At 42.7% G+C, this 17,136-nt stretch overlaps 1 protein-coding gene across 12 annotated transcripts; it reads left to right on the top strand.

Moving 5' to 3' along the window:
* Nucleotides 1-4,886: 4,886 nt before the first annotated feature.
* LOC119361085 lies at nt 4,887-15,747 on the top strand. 12 transcript variants are annotated; one of them, XM_037626461.1, is made up of 9 exons: nt 4,887-5,469; nt 5,569-5,708; nt 5,849-5,956; nt 6,140-6,167; nt 6,261-6,309; nt 10,977-11,008; nt 11,169-11,297; nt 15,281-15,382; nt 15,524-15,747. In XM_037626461.1, the coding sequence occupies exons 3-9, from the start codon at nt 5,949-5,951 to the stop codon at nt 15,611-15,613; spliced, it is 438 nt and encodes a 145-aa protein (XP_037482358.1). In that variant the 5' UTR covers nt 4,887-5,469; nt 5,569-5,708; nt 5,849-5,948; the 3' UTR covers nt 15,614-15,747. The 12 variants fall into 12 exon arrangements, 4 of the variants coding, with proteins under 4 accessions (XP_037482358.1, XP_037482368.1, XP_037482364.1 ...); XM_037626471.1 differs by lacking the exon at nt 15,281-15,382 and adding an exon at nt 12,232-12,379 and having other exon boundaries at nt 4,888-5,469; XR_005172840.1 differs by lacking the exons at nt 15,281-15,382; nt 15,524-15,747 and adding exons at nt 7,175-7,262; nt 10,598-10,695; nt 12,678-12,835 and having other exon boundaries at nt 5,017-5,469; nt 5,849-6,167.
* The last annotated feature ends 1,389 nt before the right edge of the window (nt 15,748-17,136 follow it).

Raw genomic sequence — 17,136 nt, 5'->3', positions numbered from 1 at the left:
GGCGACAAACCAACAAGTTCGGACCTTACAAGGCTATAGCCAGGCAAGGAGGTGCCAGACTACGGGCTCTGGGTGGACGGTCTTAGAGATCTGAGCGATCTTCTCCATCTTATCCCAGCAGATAGTGAGATGGCAACGTATATGCTGCAGGAGCTAGATGTACAAGATGGCGGCAAGCACATCTGGCTATAGGAGGCACACAGTAGGTACTACTACCTCCGTGTCTGCTGCTAAGATTGATGCTTTATTGCTGGAGAAACGTAGCAACAACGGCCCATCATCCATCTCTGTTCATGTCGTTCACGGTTTGATACTCACAACAGGTACTCCTGCCTTTTCAATACGTGTACATAAGTATATGGATGAAACTGGGATCACGTACTACATGCATGCATCATGGCTATGTATATCTATACCCATAGTCTGTACTGCTATTTTCTAAAAGATAGTAATATTGTGCATCAGATCTTTCACTCTTCACTAGGGCATTTAAAGGCATGAACTGATTAAAAGTGCAGCATGTGTCTTCAGTTCTAAGTTAATTCAGATCACTAATTTTGTAGTTGCCACTATGTGCTAAATTGTGCATGTTACATTCCCATTGAAAATAGGTAAGAAAAATATAAATCTTCACACAGTAAAATTTCTAGATTTATATTTGAGCTCATCGCCATTCCAATACTTCTCTGTTCCTGTGCAATGAGTTATTTTTCTTGTGCATGTCTTCTATGTTAGTCAACTTTTAAGGAGATTTCGGTTCTTTTAAAGTATATATGTGGTGGGACATTCATTCATCTGAACAAACCTGGGATTCCTATTCTATAGGTAGTAATGCAAATTGGTGTCTTAAAAATAATATACTTAGTATGAATAATTAGATCTCTTTCTTCTTCAACAATGGTCACTACTATGTTCTTCCTGCAAATCTACAATTTTTACAAGTACTTTCTTAACGCTAAGGTACCTCCCAATTATTACCTAGTCTGAATTCGATAGGTTTATATGCACATCAGCACAAGTGGCATTATCTCTGCTTCTCATATGCTCATTTTTTTGTACTACTCACGTCCTAATAGTCATGTATTCATTGCTATTTCGGTGTGAAACTAGAATCATTGTACCTCTGCTTTTGCTAGAGTACCTCTTCCGTTACCATCTTACATATTTTATATTATTGTGCATGAATCTCTATAATCTCGCATTTCATGTTTGCATTTAGTTAAGTTGACATATATTTGATGGAATTAACCATGGATGGAAGTGCAGACTGAAAAGATTCTGCAACAATATTTTAATTTATGTTACTGGAAGTACCATCCATGATTTTATCATTTTTCAGGCTTGCACTCAACCGTTCTGTTGGAAAGGATTTTCTATCAAGACTGTTATACAAAAATAATAAGGGTCATTTTACAGTGCATCCGGACGATATGGACCGTCCGTCGGAGCGAATTCGACGGTCCAGATCCGATGCAATACGCTGATGTCACGTGTATTATATCAGACCCCGAGGGGCATTTTCAGGAGAAAAAATATTTCGAACTGATCTGATTTTCCCTCCCAAATATTTCGAGGGTATTCCCGTTCGCTAGGGTTTATTCCTCGCCGCCACTACAGTTTTAATCCTCGCCGGCAGGATCTAGCCGCTCATCGCGGCCCCTCCCTCCCTCGTTGCCGACAGGATCTAGCCGCGCATCGCGGCCCCTCCCTTCCACCACCCCAATTCCCTCGCGATTTCGCACCACCTTTTCAACGAACACGAGAGGAGGCCCACTCCCCTCCCCGCGGCGGCCGCTGGCGAAGAGTCAGCGCCATCCCACCTCCCAGTCCTCCATGCGGGTGCCTATAGCCACAAGGTTATAGGCAACCTCTTTCCCACACCTCAATTGGTTGTTTGCGTCCTCTACATATCATTTCTCAGCCATGGGTGCAGCTTTGATCTGGCCATGCGTCTCGTCTGATGGCAAGGTGGTTGGGTATGGATCATGTTCCGCGGGACTAGATGAAGCTGGCCGCCGGCCTCGACGGCCAGCCCCATTCGTCCAACCCCAACTGCATGATCTACAAACGTTCAATCGTTGCATTCAACATGTATTATTTCAATTTGGCTGATAGGTGAGATTTGGAGATCAATAGAGATGATAAGCTATTAATTTTGGAATGTACTATAAACAATTCATAGCTTATGTTGCTCAATATTTATGATGCTCGCTTCTTCTTGTGCAATTGCTGGACTGGGATCAACAGACTTGGCATGTGCTTTATATGAAAAATTAGATTCACATGGGATATCCACCTTTTCAAGATTGCTATTAAGTCTTATTATGATGTTTTAGCCTTGTTAAAGGGAGAGTAATGGTCCTCGCAAAAAGCAGAGAGAAAGGAATGACCATTCGATTCTTCCATATGTTGCATTTCATTCTTCCGTGTTTACTTATGTCCAACATTTGTTACATGCACACACTTGACAAGGTTAGTACAAGTAGTAATTTTTCCTCTGTTTTGCAGGGCTATGACAGAACATGCTATGTGATTCCATGAGGCAGGATGGATGTACCATGGCCACACCACTATGCTCCTGAAGGTGGTCGCTTCAATTCAGCGTTGCAGCACCTGCAGAGGCCCCCTATGGTACATGCTTTTACTATTGTTATCATATGCTCTATTTTTTGGCTTTGCGGCCTGCCTACGAGACATAGCTGGGATTGCATGTTGAATCAGGCAGTATTTTTGACTTCTGTTGTGAGGCTATTGTAATGCTCGTACCTTTTTCTCTCGTATGAAAATAGACATATCATAATCCATTATTCTTCTAGGGTTGCCCCAGGCACCATTACTATCACATGGTAGTAAAAAGCAAATATAGATCTCTACGAGATCCCGTGGAGACCAAATTTATTTCAAGCAAAATATAGTAACCAATATTATTAAAGTTTTACAACTTGACTCATGTGCAATGGACTAAGAACACGGCTAGGAAACCTTCTTCGGGACTAAAACCCAACCACACCCTACTCTGTCGCTTTATGGCCAAGTGTACACTCCACATGTAAGAATGAACCACAATGTTGGACTAACTGCTTGCATCCTCGTCGTCTTCAACCGCAGCTGCATCCGATTGCCTAGCATGGTACTGCTTGAACCTACTCCTGTATTTCATTTTGTTGTAGGGTGAATCGACAAGCACAACAGGTAGCTCTTTTCTGAATTTGTCGATGTAGGCCTGCATGCGAGGATATATTAGTATCGTTCCATATGTTTCAAAAAATGACAGAATTTTAGGTGTTACTCTACGTACTTCATCATATTGCAACCTCAGTTTTACTCCTGTAAATAATTCGATGTTCTTCAGCATGTACAGTGCACAACAAGAACTGCAACATTTTATGTTGTTAGATCAACATTTCAGATATTAACAATCTAAAACAAAAACAAAAGCTAATATTGTTGACTGACGTCTCATCGGATTTTGGCATATTAATATTCCGTACTGGCCATTGCGCCACGTTAATGTCTTCCCATGCATTGCTTTCAATCCCATTGACTCGCATCGCTTCTCTCAGATGTGCTTCCATCCCACGTACCTGCAAGCCCAATGGAATGAAAATTATGAATCCCAAATTGTAACAAACCTGCAATAACCGGCATCCGGTGCATTATACTATGAGTAATGGCTGGTTAAACTCTCAATCAATCATCATTGAATTGGCGATAGAACCTCACAAGACGCATACCTTTGTGCCACCATAAATCAACGGATCAACTAAATCGAGCTTCCACACCGGTGCCATGAGCCGGATTCTAGAACAAATGAAACCAAATAACCAAAAGAAAAGAAGGAACCAGAATGGGGAATAAAGCAATGCGTACAACAGTTTGTACCTTCGATTAAGCATGTGCAGGTCAATCGATTAGGCTACTCATCGAGAAGCTGAATGGATGTAGACACGTACTTGTGTCCTTTTCCGGGGACGATGTGCCCTAACTGTAAGTCACACCTCCTCGCCTAGGTGGATAGATTTGTCGGTCGCTCCATGTTCATCGGCTGTCATGGGGATGGGAAAGGGAACTCCACCGACTGTGGAGATCTTTTTTCACGACGGGGTGATGTGCGGAGGTTGATTGGACGAGCGTAGCGGTGGCGGTTGATGAGAATATGGATTGCCATCTCCGGGCGTCTCCTCTGTTAGGGTTCATGAGGCATTTCTTTTCTAACTCGACTGTGATCGTTTGGTAGGCCTTTCTTCAGTAACGCTCGTGGGGTGGGATATGAGTGGTCTGCTAGTTGGGCTGGGGAAAAAGGCCCAGGCAACCAGAGGACTCAGATTTTGCCCCTGGAGCAACCGACCTTTAGGACAGTTGGGCCAGGAAATCAAATGTGTGGTGGAAGTAAAAAAAACCCAGCATATCTGATGGTAAGGAACGCCCATATCACGGAAAATAGATGGCCAGAAACACTCGGTGCGTGAGAGGGCTGAAGTTAGACTCGGTTTTACTGTCCTACATATCATAGGTTTTGTTTGGTATACCCAATTACCAGTGTTGTTTGTGTGTGTTGCTTGAAGAACCAAAACCAAAAGCAAAAGTTTCTTCCCTCGAAAGGACCGGAACTTCAAAGCAACCTCCACACAATAAGAGCTTGATCAAAAAATTCATCCAAAAGTAAATTAAGCCCGCAATGTCGACCAACCAGAGCCAAGGACTATAACTTCATACATGGCTGGGCTAGCAATAGAACATCAGTAAAACGAAAAAGGAAGAAACTGTTATGTGGCTAAACGAAGAGAAGAACACAAATACGAAATAGCTTAAAACTATTATACATGCGTTGAAGCAAACTGAACGAGAACTGGGCTTTAGCCCAATCGTTGGAGTGAGTAGTCTCACTCCTTGACAACCAGAGTTCGATTCTTGTGTGGAACGAATTTCTGGAATTCTCGCTAAGGAAGCCTAAATATTTAAATTCCTGATGACATTTTTTTTGTCCGTCGAAAAAAGATGTCGCAAATACCTCCTGACGCCCTCCTCCCCATCTCCGATTCCTCCTCGGCCCGCGATTCCTTCTCTCCTCGCCGCATCCCCGTCCCTGTGCCCTTCTCCAAACTCCGCCATCCCCGTCCCGTACTCCCTCCCTTGGAAAAGATCAATTGGAGGAGTAATTCCGGCTTCATCCGGTGGTGGCGATGCCGGAAAATATCGATTTTTTTTCGACGGGAGGAGTAATTCCGGCTTGATCCGGTGGTGCCGATGCCGGATCCTGCGACGGCGCCGACGCGAGCCACCAAGGGCCGTGGACTCCCTCTCCGGCTGCGATTCCGCCAAACCCTGCCGTCTCGGCGTCCCAGCGACCATCTCCGAGGCGGATAAAATCGTTTCTTTCGGTAGCAGCCCGAGGAGAAGGCCCGGACAAATCCTCGGAGCAGTAAGCCCGCTGCTCTAGCACCTTTCCTCACCGCCGTCGTCATCAAGGTCACCCCCATCCTTTTACTCCTCACTCTTTTTCCCTGCACCATCATGCGTATTTGTATTTGTGCTACACCATAAGGCTTCTTTTTGCTACTCCATCAGATCACAAGAGCAGGACTCTTTGGACGGTGCTGAAGATTGACCGGTTGGAGTCTATTGATTTGGGTATCCAGGAGTATCCTACTAGTTACACGGAGAATTGATTGTCAAGAACTAATTTGGCGGATTCACGAGGGAAATAGGTTGACTGCTGGGCTGAATTTTGTCACAAAATGCTATGGAATAATTTGTATTTCAACATGAACTGAGATTCATAGACTATATCTATCAAATCGTTTTAGTTGTTCATATTATAACATTTACCACTTGTTTGCTTCTTCAGGTTTTCTGAAGTTTCTTGGTCCTTACTACATGGTTGCAATTACCAGGAGAAGAAAAGTTGGCACAATCTGTGGCCATGATATTTTTATTCAATTGGAAAGATGAAATGGTTGCAATAGAAATCTGCATTTAAGTCTTCAGCTCTCATATTCTTTTTGTGGTTTATTTATTTATACACTCAGAGAGAGGACTGGTTAGCTTAGGCCATCGGAGTATCTGTTTGATTGATGTGATGAATTTCAATTTTGCCTTGGAGTATTTATTTATTGAGCTTTACCTGTCTTTTTCTCAGGTTCTCTTGGTGGTCGGAATTTTGCAAGGTGAAGTTGGTCCTATGATTTCTGTCATGAAAATTGAAATGACACATTTGGAGTCTTGTTCTGATGTCGGTGGTTTACATGTTCCAATTCAAGATATTAAAGAAGCAGTTGAACTTCCCGAGGGAAAGCTCTACTTGCAAAGGTTTTGTCTTCTGATCACTTTCATTTCGCTCTGAAGCCTTGAAAATCCATGTTTTGCTACATTCAAACATCCGATCACTAATAAGTTAGTGTGTTAACATACATCTTTCCCTAGAAAAAGTGTAACCTCTTTTTTATCGTTTCAAATATGATGTTATTTCCTTTGATTCAAGACTGGTTGTGAAGTACTTGTGCTGCTCGCTAACTTCAAATATGATGCGTGCAAGCGTAGCTGAGACTTAAGCCATATTCCTGATTCTCACAGTTGACCTAAACTGAATATATTGCAAAAATGCAAGCACATCTCTGAAATGAGAGTACACTTAAGCCTTATTCCTGAGAGCCAATTCTTCACTATTTCATGGAAATAGATGGGTGAAAAAAAAGTAGCTACATGAGCATTTGTTCTAGACTTGTTGGGTTACCACTATGTCTGGCTTCGTTGGCCTCTCACCCTCGCACGACCGCACAACACTGCCGTGTAACTCCCATTCCGTCCTCTTCCAAGCGCCCGCACTAGGGTTTCCGGCTGCCACCCGCTGCATGTCCGCCTCCGCGCCGCAATTGCTCTTCTCCTTGGTGGTACCTCCTGCCATGGCCGCCCTTGCTCTTGTTCGCACGCTGTTGTCGGGGCTGCCTCTGCTCCTCTCAGAGCACCACCGCTGTGTCTGCCCCCGTTTCCGTCTGCTGTTCACCCCTGCATCCCTTCGCTTTCTTCCCCCACTACCACCCCATCGCCGTCTCTTCCTCTGGACTGAATCAGCAAGAAATTCTCAAAGTTTGCATCTATTCAGAGTGCTTTTTATTTGCCTTTTAGGAGAATAACTCACAATGGAACTAAAATTATATTGACTTGACTTGGTTAGCTTGGAAGGTGGATTAGCTGGGGGAGGAACCAAGAAGCTTTAGGCCCAAGAACTTCGTGTGGACCATGACCTCCTCAGTGTTGCCAAGGTCAGCAGCGACGCCCTCGATAGGCCGTGGAACCACAAGACATATCAGATTAGTTTCACTATTTTCTACCACTCAACTTTTGTGTTGTCTTTTCTGCCCATAGTCAACCTGATGCAAAACTGACCGAAGGGGCGTTGTAGTAGGTTCCAGTATAGGTTCTGTCACCCTCCTGTTTTTATATATATCATGTTTGAAAACTGATGCACACACATAACACAATGGAATCATATGAAACTACTCTTTGACATTTATCAAACTAGGATTTAACTAGCTACATCTATTTTTGTTGAATTCGTTAATTGTTTTCTAGTATACTTTTTTGTCATTGTGTGAGGATGGATTACACACTCAGTTGTTAGGATAGGGTGTTGTGGATGATTCCTGAAAAGGGCCACGGCTAATTGAATTTTGTACCGAAAAAGGCTTCTCGCCCCGCTTTATAAATAAAGCAAACCACAACCGAAGCACAACATCCAACCGAAAAACGGAGGTCCACAGAAACGAAAGAAAATAAAGGTAAGGTACAGGCTGGGGGCAACAGCAAAAATAAGCCCACAAGGAAAGGAAATACAGCCTCAAGGGGGATAAATGATCATGAGAAGTCTAGCGGCCACGTCCTTGTGCTTCCTCGTCAATCTGTCAATGGCCACCTTGTCTTTGGTTGCTCCTTCTTAGGGTTTGAAGGCCCATCTCCTCCTGTAGGTGTTCATGAGTGCATTTTCCAGGTTTTGATTTAACCACTAGAGCATCTCCAGCCGTTTGCCCCCCCAGGGCACCCGACGAATGTCTTTTGGCATATGCGCCGGCGGTTTTTCCGCCCTGAGGGCGATCGAGTTTCCAGTCGCGCCCCAGGTTTCGGCCCCCAAACGCCCGAAAATTCTAATTTATCTTCTCTGCTGCCAAAAAACGCCACAGGTTCGGCGATCATCATGGCACAGGTCGGCGATCAAACATACCCAAAAGTTCGGTGATCAAAAGGAAGGAATCATAGACATGGAACGCATCAAACGGCAGGCTCCTCTGCCATGGGACTGGCTGAGGTCAGTGTGGGCGCATCTTCAGTGCTCGGGCTCGACGTTGGCGTTGGTGTGGCTTCAGTGCTCACGCAGGGCGTCCGCACATGTTCACTTCTCAGGCTTGGCATCGGCGTTGCCGTCGTTGTGAGCGTAGAGGCGGCGGTTGCCGCCTGTCGAGGCATCTGGTTCAAGATGAGGCCACGCTCTGCCAGGTACCACGCCTTCACCTGCTCGTCCATCGTCGACATGTCTGCCGCCATCAAGAGAACTAGGTTGGTGTTCCTCTTCTTCGCGGCGACTTTGGTCCTGTGAAGGTCGAGCTTGACGTCATGCTTCGTCATCAACGCCGACCACCTCACGTCGGATTTCTCCTCCCTCTTGGCGGCGCTGTTCTTGGCATCGGCGATGCACTGCTCGATCGATGATTGTAGCCGTTCAGCAGCGGGTGCCGCGCCCCTCGCCGCCTTGTCTCTTTTGTTGCCATCAGGGCGCCCTTCTGCCGCCGATGGGGCAGGCGCATCCGGCTTGTAGGTCTCCTTGGCCTTGCGAGAGTGAGTCGGCACTCCCTCCACTTCTCGCACGACTCGATCCTGGAGAACACGTGAAGGAACTTGAACTCTTGGTCGCTGTTGTCCTGGCGAAACATGTTGAACATTCGAACCATCTGCACAGCTGAAGAACAAGTGTCAGCGAAGTACACGACGAAAGAACTGAGCCGACGACTGGCCATACCTGCCCCTCGACGTTGGCGCCGCTTTCCGGGCGAGCCGCGACCTCCTCTAGGATCCCATGTCACTTGTTGCAGGCCGCCTAGATGGTCGCCCAATGGTTCGCCATGGCCTTGTCGCTGTTATCCATGTGGATATTGGCGAAGTCGGGGTCGACCAGCTTGTGCTCGTCGAACGCCGTCTTGATTCTTCTCCAGTAAGTGTCGGCATTCTGATTCAAGCCGGTGATCGGGTCGATGCTGACGGTCTTCCATGCATCGGCGAGGCACTCGTCTTCCTTGGACGTCCACTTGACGCGAGGCTCGCCCGGCTTGTGTTGGGCGCCCGCTTCTTCTTTCTCTCTTTCGGCGCCGGCTCCACCTGTTCTTCCTCCTCCGCCTCCTCCTTGGCGTCGTCGAGCACGTCGTCCATGTCGACGGCGGTGTCCATCGTTTTGTCTTGCGCGTGGAACCCGGGGCACGAAGCGGCGGCGACCGAGCCGCTCGTGATGATCTCGTCCAGGTTGGCGTTGGTGTTGCTGAACTGTGGCGCCTAGCCGTGTGCGAAGGGTAGGGCGGCACGGCACAGAGGCGGCGCAGGCGAGCCTGAGTACGCCGGCGGCGAGTAGTTGTACTGGGTGTTGAGGCCGGAGGCACGTGACACTGCCCCATGCAGGAAGGTGATGCTGGGATTGAAGCCGCCATGCGTGTTGCCGTCGGAGTAGCCAGGCGAGGGCGCGTACCCCCATAGCGGCAGCGAGAAGTTGGCCGGCGACGCGACGCTCTGCTGGCTCCCTCACACAGCTTGTGGGCAGTGGCCATGCGGAAGGTTCATCATCCCCACGCGAGACGCCTCTCCTGCTCCGCCGCCGCCGCCACGTCCCTGGCCCTCTTGGTGATGAGCCTGTTCTGGTGATCGGTGGTTACTCAACGCCTACCTTCCACTCGGCGTTCGACAAGCGCTGTGGCCTTGCCATCGGTGCCCTCGGCTTCCTCTGCTTTGGCTGGGCGGTATCGGTGGCTAGGCGAGGGGCCGCATACTTCTTCGGCGGCATGGCGGTCGGATCTGATGAGGAGAATAGCGGCCTTTTCGCTTCAGCCGGTACCCCCAGGCGCCCCCTGGTGCGCTGGGTTCGGCTTGGGTTTGTAGGTTGTTATTTTGGCCCAAATCGGCGATAAACAACGATCTGGGGGCGCAACTTGGCCGATGTTTCGCCGCCGACGCTAAAAAAGGCGCCCTGAGGGGCTTGTTGGGGGGCCAGTGGAGGTGCTCTTACATGATTGCATAACCAGGAAGATAGCTGGTACTACTATTTAGTGATAGTTTAGTTATTTTGCTGTTTCATGTTATGGCCTAGACATTTGCTTCACCGGACTAGCCTTAGCTGGTTGTGCTTTTGAGAGAGGGTCTGTTGTTTATGAACTGTAATGTACTACATGATGTTCGGAATTGCACTATTTTTGTAGGCCTACTATTCTGGGCTAGGCAAAGGTCCAGTTGCACATTCAATTTTATAATCATGATTGTTGCTTTCTGGTGATATGAAAAGTGTACTTTATGCAATAATCCAGTACCTGCCCCCTAATCTATTCCTTACCTCACACTGGAGCAGCACAACATTCTCCACTGGTAGGCATTCGTTGACGAGAAGCTTGGCCAAACCCAGTAGGTATGCGTGGAATTATTGAGCTCAGGTTTTTTGGGATTAAGGTAAGAAGTTGTTAAATTTGTAGGGGTTTGAGCTAGGAGGTAGTGCTTAGTCCCATATGTTATGCTGTACCCCTAGACCATGATTCCTTTCCTATCTCAGAAGCAAGAACTGTTGCGATTTAGTGGAGAGGTGGAACACTACATGGTTCACCACTGCCGAATTATATCCTGCAGATTTACAATCAATTTGGGGAAAGGAATTGCAACATGGACTAGGATATGAAAATGGATTGCTCACTCCTTGGTATCTTTCTTATGGATCTGATTTATTTTCTATGCAGATTCTTACACCAAAGGATCACTATATACCAAGGTATGTAAGTTGTGTCAAGTATAGGAACTTTATCTGTTGGATGAGCAAAAAAGACAATATTTTGACACAAAGTCTAAGCACAACAAACAGGGAATTTTTGGCTATAGAAAAGATTTGCTATCACTTTCTGTTAAATGGTTCTCCATTCCTCCTATGATAGACTTCGAGGATGATAAGAGCGGAAGATTTGGATTTAATTGTTAGGCTCGATGGCTCAAAATACGACAAGGAATCAACTGAAAGAGGAACATGTATGAATCGTACGGAAGAACTACTATATGCTATTAAGGTACGTGTTAGCTTCTTTCTGAGGGGTACATATTCTTTTGTTCCTTTTCCATCTTCTCGTAATCCTGTCGTATTACTTTATTCTTCCTTTGTTCACAAATATAAAAAATGTCTAGTATTTATGTACAAAGGGAGTAGTAAATCGAAAATGTCAAACGGAGACCGAGCTCCATGGAGGCCTTTATTTGAAAACTTCAAAATTCAAAATTTTCAGTTTCAAAAATTCTGGAAAAAAATACAGATACATAATGTACATGTGTGCAAATTTTCAGGTCGAAATACATTAAAACGTGAGCTACACAAAAAAGACAAATGTGGGGCCTTTTACCATATGTACTGTTCATCTTTAAAGTCCATGATTTTGTTTTTTTTGTGCAGCTCGCAATTCATCCTGAAACTTATCACACATACACATTACATCCTTGCATACATGTTTGTTTTTTTCAGAATTTTTTGAAATCGAAATTTATGAATTTTGAATTTTTCAAAATAAAGGGCTCCATGGAGTTCGGTCTTCAAAATGCCCTAATCGTAGTAAATTTGTTTTTAAAATCAGGACATGTTTATTACATCTCTATGTTATGTTATGTTATGTTATACTCCCTCCGTTCCTAAATATTAGACCTTTTAGAGATGTCAATATGGACTACGTAACAGGCAAAACGAGTGAATCTACATTCTAAAATATGTCTATATACATCCGTATGTACTATGTAGTCCATATTGAAATATCTGAAAGGGCTTATATTTAGAAACGGAGGGAGTCTGATGTAATAATGTTTTTCTCAATATACTTTATATAGTGCATCTGTAATGTTTATACTCTCCTTATGTCACAAACTCCCATTGGTCCAGCTCATTCTTCCAATCAGCTCTAAAAGAAATATAGCTTAATATTGATTATCCAACTATCATCATAATCTTTTAGTTTTTAGGCTTTTGCTTTCTGTAGCAACTTCAGAATCTCTGCTTTTACCCAAGCATCGACAAGTAGTATGACATGTCTTTGCCGCCTCCCACTAAAAAGGGAACTATTGTCAAGTGCATCATTCATCATGGACTTGGATCAAAAGAAAAGTAAAGGTACTCCCTCCTATCGGAATTAATTGACGCAACCTCTATTCAAGACAAGAGGCTGCGGTGATTAATTCAGATCGGTGGCAGTATATTTCTTTCTAGAACAATTTGCTTGAATAGAAATATTCTTGAGAACGTACCACGATTATGATGTTAAGGCTACCCCTCAAATGAATTTCTCTGTTCTACTTGAATGAAAATAGTTCTTGAAACATAATGAGATTTTGAAGCCCTTTAAACAGTCTGCTGCTGGTTAGTTGTTTTGATCATCTTCTCTCATCATTTTTCTTATCTGACAACGCAGAATAATTCGGTGTCTAAGAAACATGGCGATATTATAATAATCTTTCGGATCCATATATATTTCATTACTAGATACATCTGTTTGGCATAAGTTTCTTTTCATTCTGAACCTAATAATATCTCCATGCTTTTAGAGGTTATTTAGCTAATACTTCCTCCGTCCGGTAATACTTGTCAGAGAAATGGATGTATCTAGACATATTTTGGCTTATTGGTGGCATGTACTCCCGCTGTTCCTAAATATAAGTTTTTCTAGAGATTCCACCAAATGACTACATACGGAGCAATATGAGTGAATCTACACTCTGAAATATGTCTACATACATCCGTATGTTGTATTTCACTTGAAATGTCTAAAAAGACTTATATTTAGGAATGGAGGGAATACGAGCTTTGAACTGAGAATGGCGTTTTGGAGCTCGGCCTCCTTCGAGGCCGTTTTTTCTTAAATTCAAAATTCATACTTTTTGGTTAATTTTTTTGTACAGTACACAATGATGTGATGTGTGTGCGTATAAAATTTCAGAATAAAACACATTGAGATGCGATCTATGCAAAAAAAAAAAAATCATGGACTTTTGGGATGAATAGTAGCGTGTCTTGAAAAGCCATTGCCTTTTTTTGCACAACCTTCATTTTAACGTATTTCGTCCTGTAAATTTACACATGTGAGTTATGCCTTATGTATGCCTGTATTTTTTGAAATGTAAAAATATGTTTTTTTGTTGAATTCTGAATTTTTAAAAACCGTCCTTCAAAAGCAGTTTTGGCATTGTACTTTGCTTCGAACGGCTATCTTTTCTATGGTCATTGAAAGCAAATTTGACATGGGTAAACAAATACGACAGCGGTGGCATAAAAAAAAAGTCGCCTCAGACTATTTAATTCCTGATGACATTTTCCTCACTGCGCACACTGCGCTCAGAATGTCGGTCTCTAGGATAGTCATCATCGGCTTAGCGGAACCATTTGTAGACGCATACTTAAGCCGTATAACTTGATATTCCCCAATCGAGGTGGGATTAAAGAACTGTGGAAATGTTTCGGACGGTTCCTGCCTTTTATTTATTGGCTAGAAAAAAGTAGAGCGATCGAAATGGGCCTGGGCCAGAAAATAACTCTGCATTTAAATAGTCAGAGAAAGTTAACACGAGAGCTGCTAATGGGCGCCAGTTGGCAGTTCGTGCGCCCACGCGGCTGGGAACTGGGCTGGCCCAGGTTGCCTCGATCGCCTCCTTCGCTCCCGTCGATCACGGTTGGCCAGTCGACAGCTGGCCAGTTGGGAAAACCCTATTGGACGCTCGCCGCGTCCAGTTGTCGAGGCTTCACACAGAGAAGCTAGCGACTAGCGATCAAGATGGGCCGGCCCAGTCACGAGATAGCACAGGCGCTACAGCGTCCCGGTTTTGGGAACCTTTTGGAGGGTTCCTGAACTGTTTTGGGAACCTTCTGGAAGGTTCTTGAACCGGGTTTTCACTGGTTTTTTCTGTTTGCTTTTTCTTTATAGTTTTTTCTTTCTTTTCTTTTTCTTTCTTCGTTTTTCTGTTTCTTTATTTCATCTTTCAATTCCTTTTTCTTTTCTTTTTATTTTCTTTTTGTTCATGTTTCAAGTTATGCTTGGGAGTTTCAAAAAATAATCCAATTTCAAAATTTGTTCACCAAATTCAAAAAATGTTCATGTTTTCAAATTTTGCTGCGAGTTTCCATAAATGTTTCCATTTAAAAAATTGTTCGCAAATTGCAAAAAATGTTCATGCTTCAATTTTTGTTCGGGAGTTTCGAAAAAATGTACGCAAGTTTTAAAAACTGTTCATGTGTTCAAGTTTTGTTCGGGAGTTTCAAAAAATGTTCCAAGTTTTAAAAAATGTTCAAGTATCCAAAATTTTTGTTTTCGAATTTGAAAAATGTTCGGGTTTTGGGAGACTTTACAAAAATGTTCCCATTTCCAAAAATTGTTTGCATCTTTCGAATTGTTGAGTTTTTACAAATTTTGTGCTCAATTTCTAAAAGTGTTCGCTGTTTCATACGACCTTCATGTTTTTTTTTCTCAAAAATAGGGTTTCTCAAAAATGTTCGCACTTCCAAATTTGTTTGGAATTTTTCAAAATTGTTCTCTATTTTAAAATATGTTCTCAAGAAACAAAAAATGTTCGTGCTTTACAAAATTGTTCATGCTTCCAAATTTGTTCAGGATTTTTCAAAATTGTTCTTCGTTTCAAAATTTGTTCTCAAGGTTCAAAAAATGTTCGTGCTTCAAAAAATAATCCGCGCTTCCAAATTTGTTCTCAAGATTCAAAAATCGTTCATGCTTCATAAAAATGTTCACAAACTCCAAAAATGTTTAATTTCCGAAAAATGTTTGGGAAATTCAAACTTTTCGGTTTTCATAAAATTTGTTCACATGTTCAAAAAATGTTCATGTTTCCAAATTTGTTTACAAATTCAAAATATTGTCCACATGTTTATTTTTTTTACTAATTCAAAAAATTGTTTCCTGTTTCCGAAATTTGATCACATATTCCAAAAAATATGTGAACAATGAAATTTACAAGCTCTATGTCAAAAAATATTCCAAAAATTTGTTCACATGTTAAAATACTGTAGGATGATTTACAAGCTCTACGTCAGAAATTTCTTTTTGAGATTGTAACATGCAAGGACAATGAAATTCAGCTGCCGTTAGTAACTTCTTTCCTGCAGAGACATGTAAGTTCTCTATTTTTTTTCTCTCCTATGGAAACAAAAGAAATGTTATTTTCTTAGAGCTTGTTCTTTCATACCGAACAGTGAAATTAATTTCTTCTAATCGCGTATGTGTTTCTTCTAATTCTTCTTTCTATTCTCAAGGGTCTCATTAATACTGTCACCTTCAAGGGAAGTGCACTGCAAGATTCAACTCAAAGGAATACTTCCATGGGAAAAATGTTTCCTTACTGATAGAGCTATCTTTTTTTTCTCTTGCTGATCTAGTGATGGTTTCTTCCAAGACATTCAACTGTAAACAATGTCCGAAAACAGCCGAAACAGTTATGAAAACGAGCAGTAAGACATGTACATTTTTTTGTCTTTCATGACGCCTTGGTGATACTATCATCACTCAATTTCATCAAGATGTAAGCTTACCACTTTTATGACAGTTTTAGAAGTACCACTTTGTAATAAATGTAAAATGAAATTTCATGTTTTTTTATAATTAAAAACTAGTTGAATCAATCGGAACAGCACCTGGTTTCATAAAAATGGAACCTACAACCATTGTTTAGTAAATTGAAGGCTTTTGTCTTTCATATTTCTTTGGGAAACAGTTGAAACTGTACCATTGTTTAGTTTATACAAGGAAAACAGAAGAAACAGTGGAAAACAGCAGGGACAACAATCAGTGGAACAGCTTCGCGAAGCAGAATCAACGAAGCGGTAGAAACAGTTCAAAACCAGGGAAACGCGCGCCTCGTGGCCCACAAAGCCCGCCAGTCAGCTGCTCCTGTGCGAAGCCGCACCTAGTTGACGCAGAATGCGTCACATAGGAGTTCCCGGCCAGTTGACCGGTGAACCGTTGACTTTTGACAAAAAAATCATAGACAATCCTGAATTCAAAACAGTTCATGACATTTGAAAGAAAGTCCAGAAACTTCAAAAAAGTTCACGAATTTGAAAAAGTTAATTGATTTTGAAAAAAATCCAACACAACTGAAAAAAGAATTCATCAACTTTGAAAAAAAGTAAGTTCATCTGTTTGGGAAAAAATTAAATCAAAAATGAAGAAAGAGTTCATCGATTTTGAAAAATCTTCATCGACTTTGGAAAAAGTTCATTGATTTTGAAAAAAGAGTGTGTCGATATTGAAAAAAGTTCATCGGTTTTTAAAATTTTTAATTGATTTTAGAAAAGAGTTCATTGGTTTTTAAAAAATTAATCGATTTGAAAGTAGATTTCATTGATTTTGAAAAAAAGTTCATCGAGTTTCCAAAAAGGTTCACTGATTTAAAAAAAGTTGACTGAATTTGAAAATATTTTATCGAATTTGAAAAAAGTTCACGTGTTTAAGGAAAAAACAAAAATGAAAAAGGGCCTAGAAAAAAGGAAGGACCAGTGAAAATAACTGATTCGGGAAGCTTCCCAAAACCAGAGGCTCTCGCGACTGAAGGAATAAAGGAAAGGAATGAAGTTTATAGGCTCAATTGCTTCGTTGTTGTCCTGGTGGTCATTGTGCTGCTCTCTCAACGAGAGATCCCGAGTTTGAAACAACGCTTGCACAAACACCCATTTTGCTCCAGTTTTGAAAAAAGAACATGCCGGACCAGCGCGGCGGGGGAATATGTGCCCGTTTGCGCGAACTGAAGAAACGGGTGCCGAATAGGCTTTGCCAATTAACGCAGCAGACGGGACAAATTTCCAATTCTCTTGCACAAAACAAAAGGACATTGATGACGCATGAGAATTTTGACATCTCCTGTTTTACA

The sequence above is a fragment of the Triticum dicoccoides genome, chromosome 1A, assembly GCF_002162155.2.
Source record: "Triticum dicoccoides isolate Atlit2015 ecotype Zavitan chromosome 1A, WEW_v2.0, whole genome shotgun sequence".
NCBI classification, from domain to species: domain Eukaryota; kingdom Viridiplantae; phylum Streptophyta; class Magnoliopsida; order Poales; family Poaceae; genus Triticum; species Triticum dicoccoides.
The sequence above is the reverse complement of the archived record's forward strand: the minus strand, read 5'-3'. Positions and strand labels throughout refer to the sequence as shown.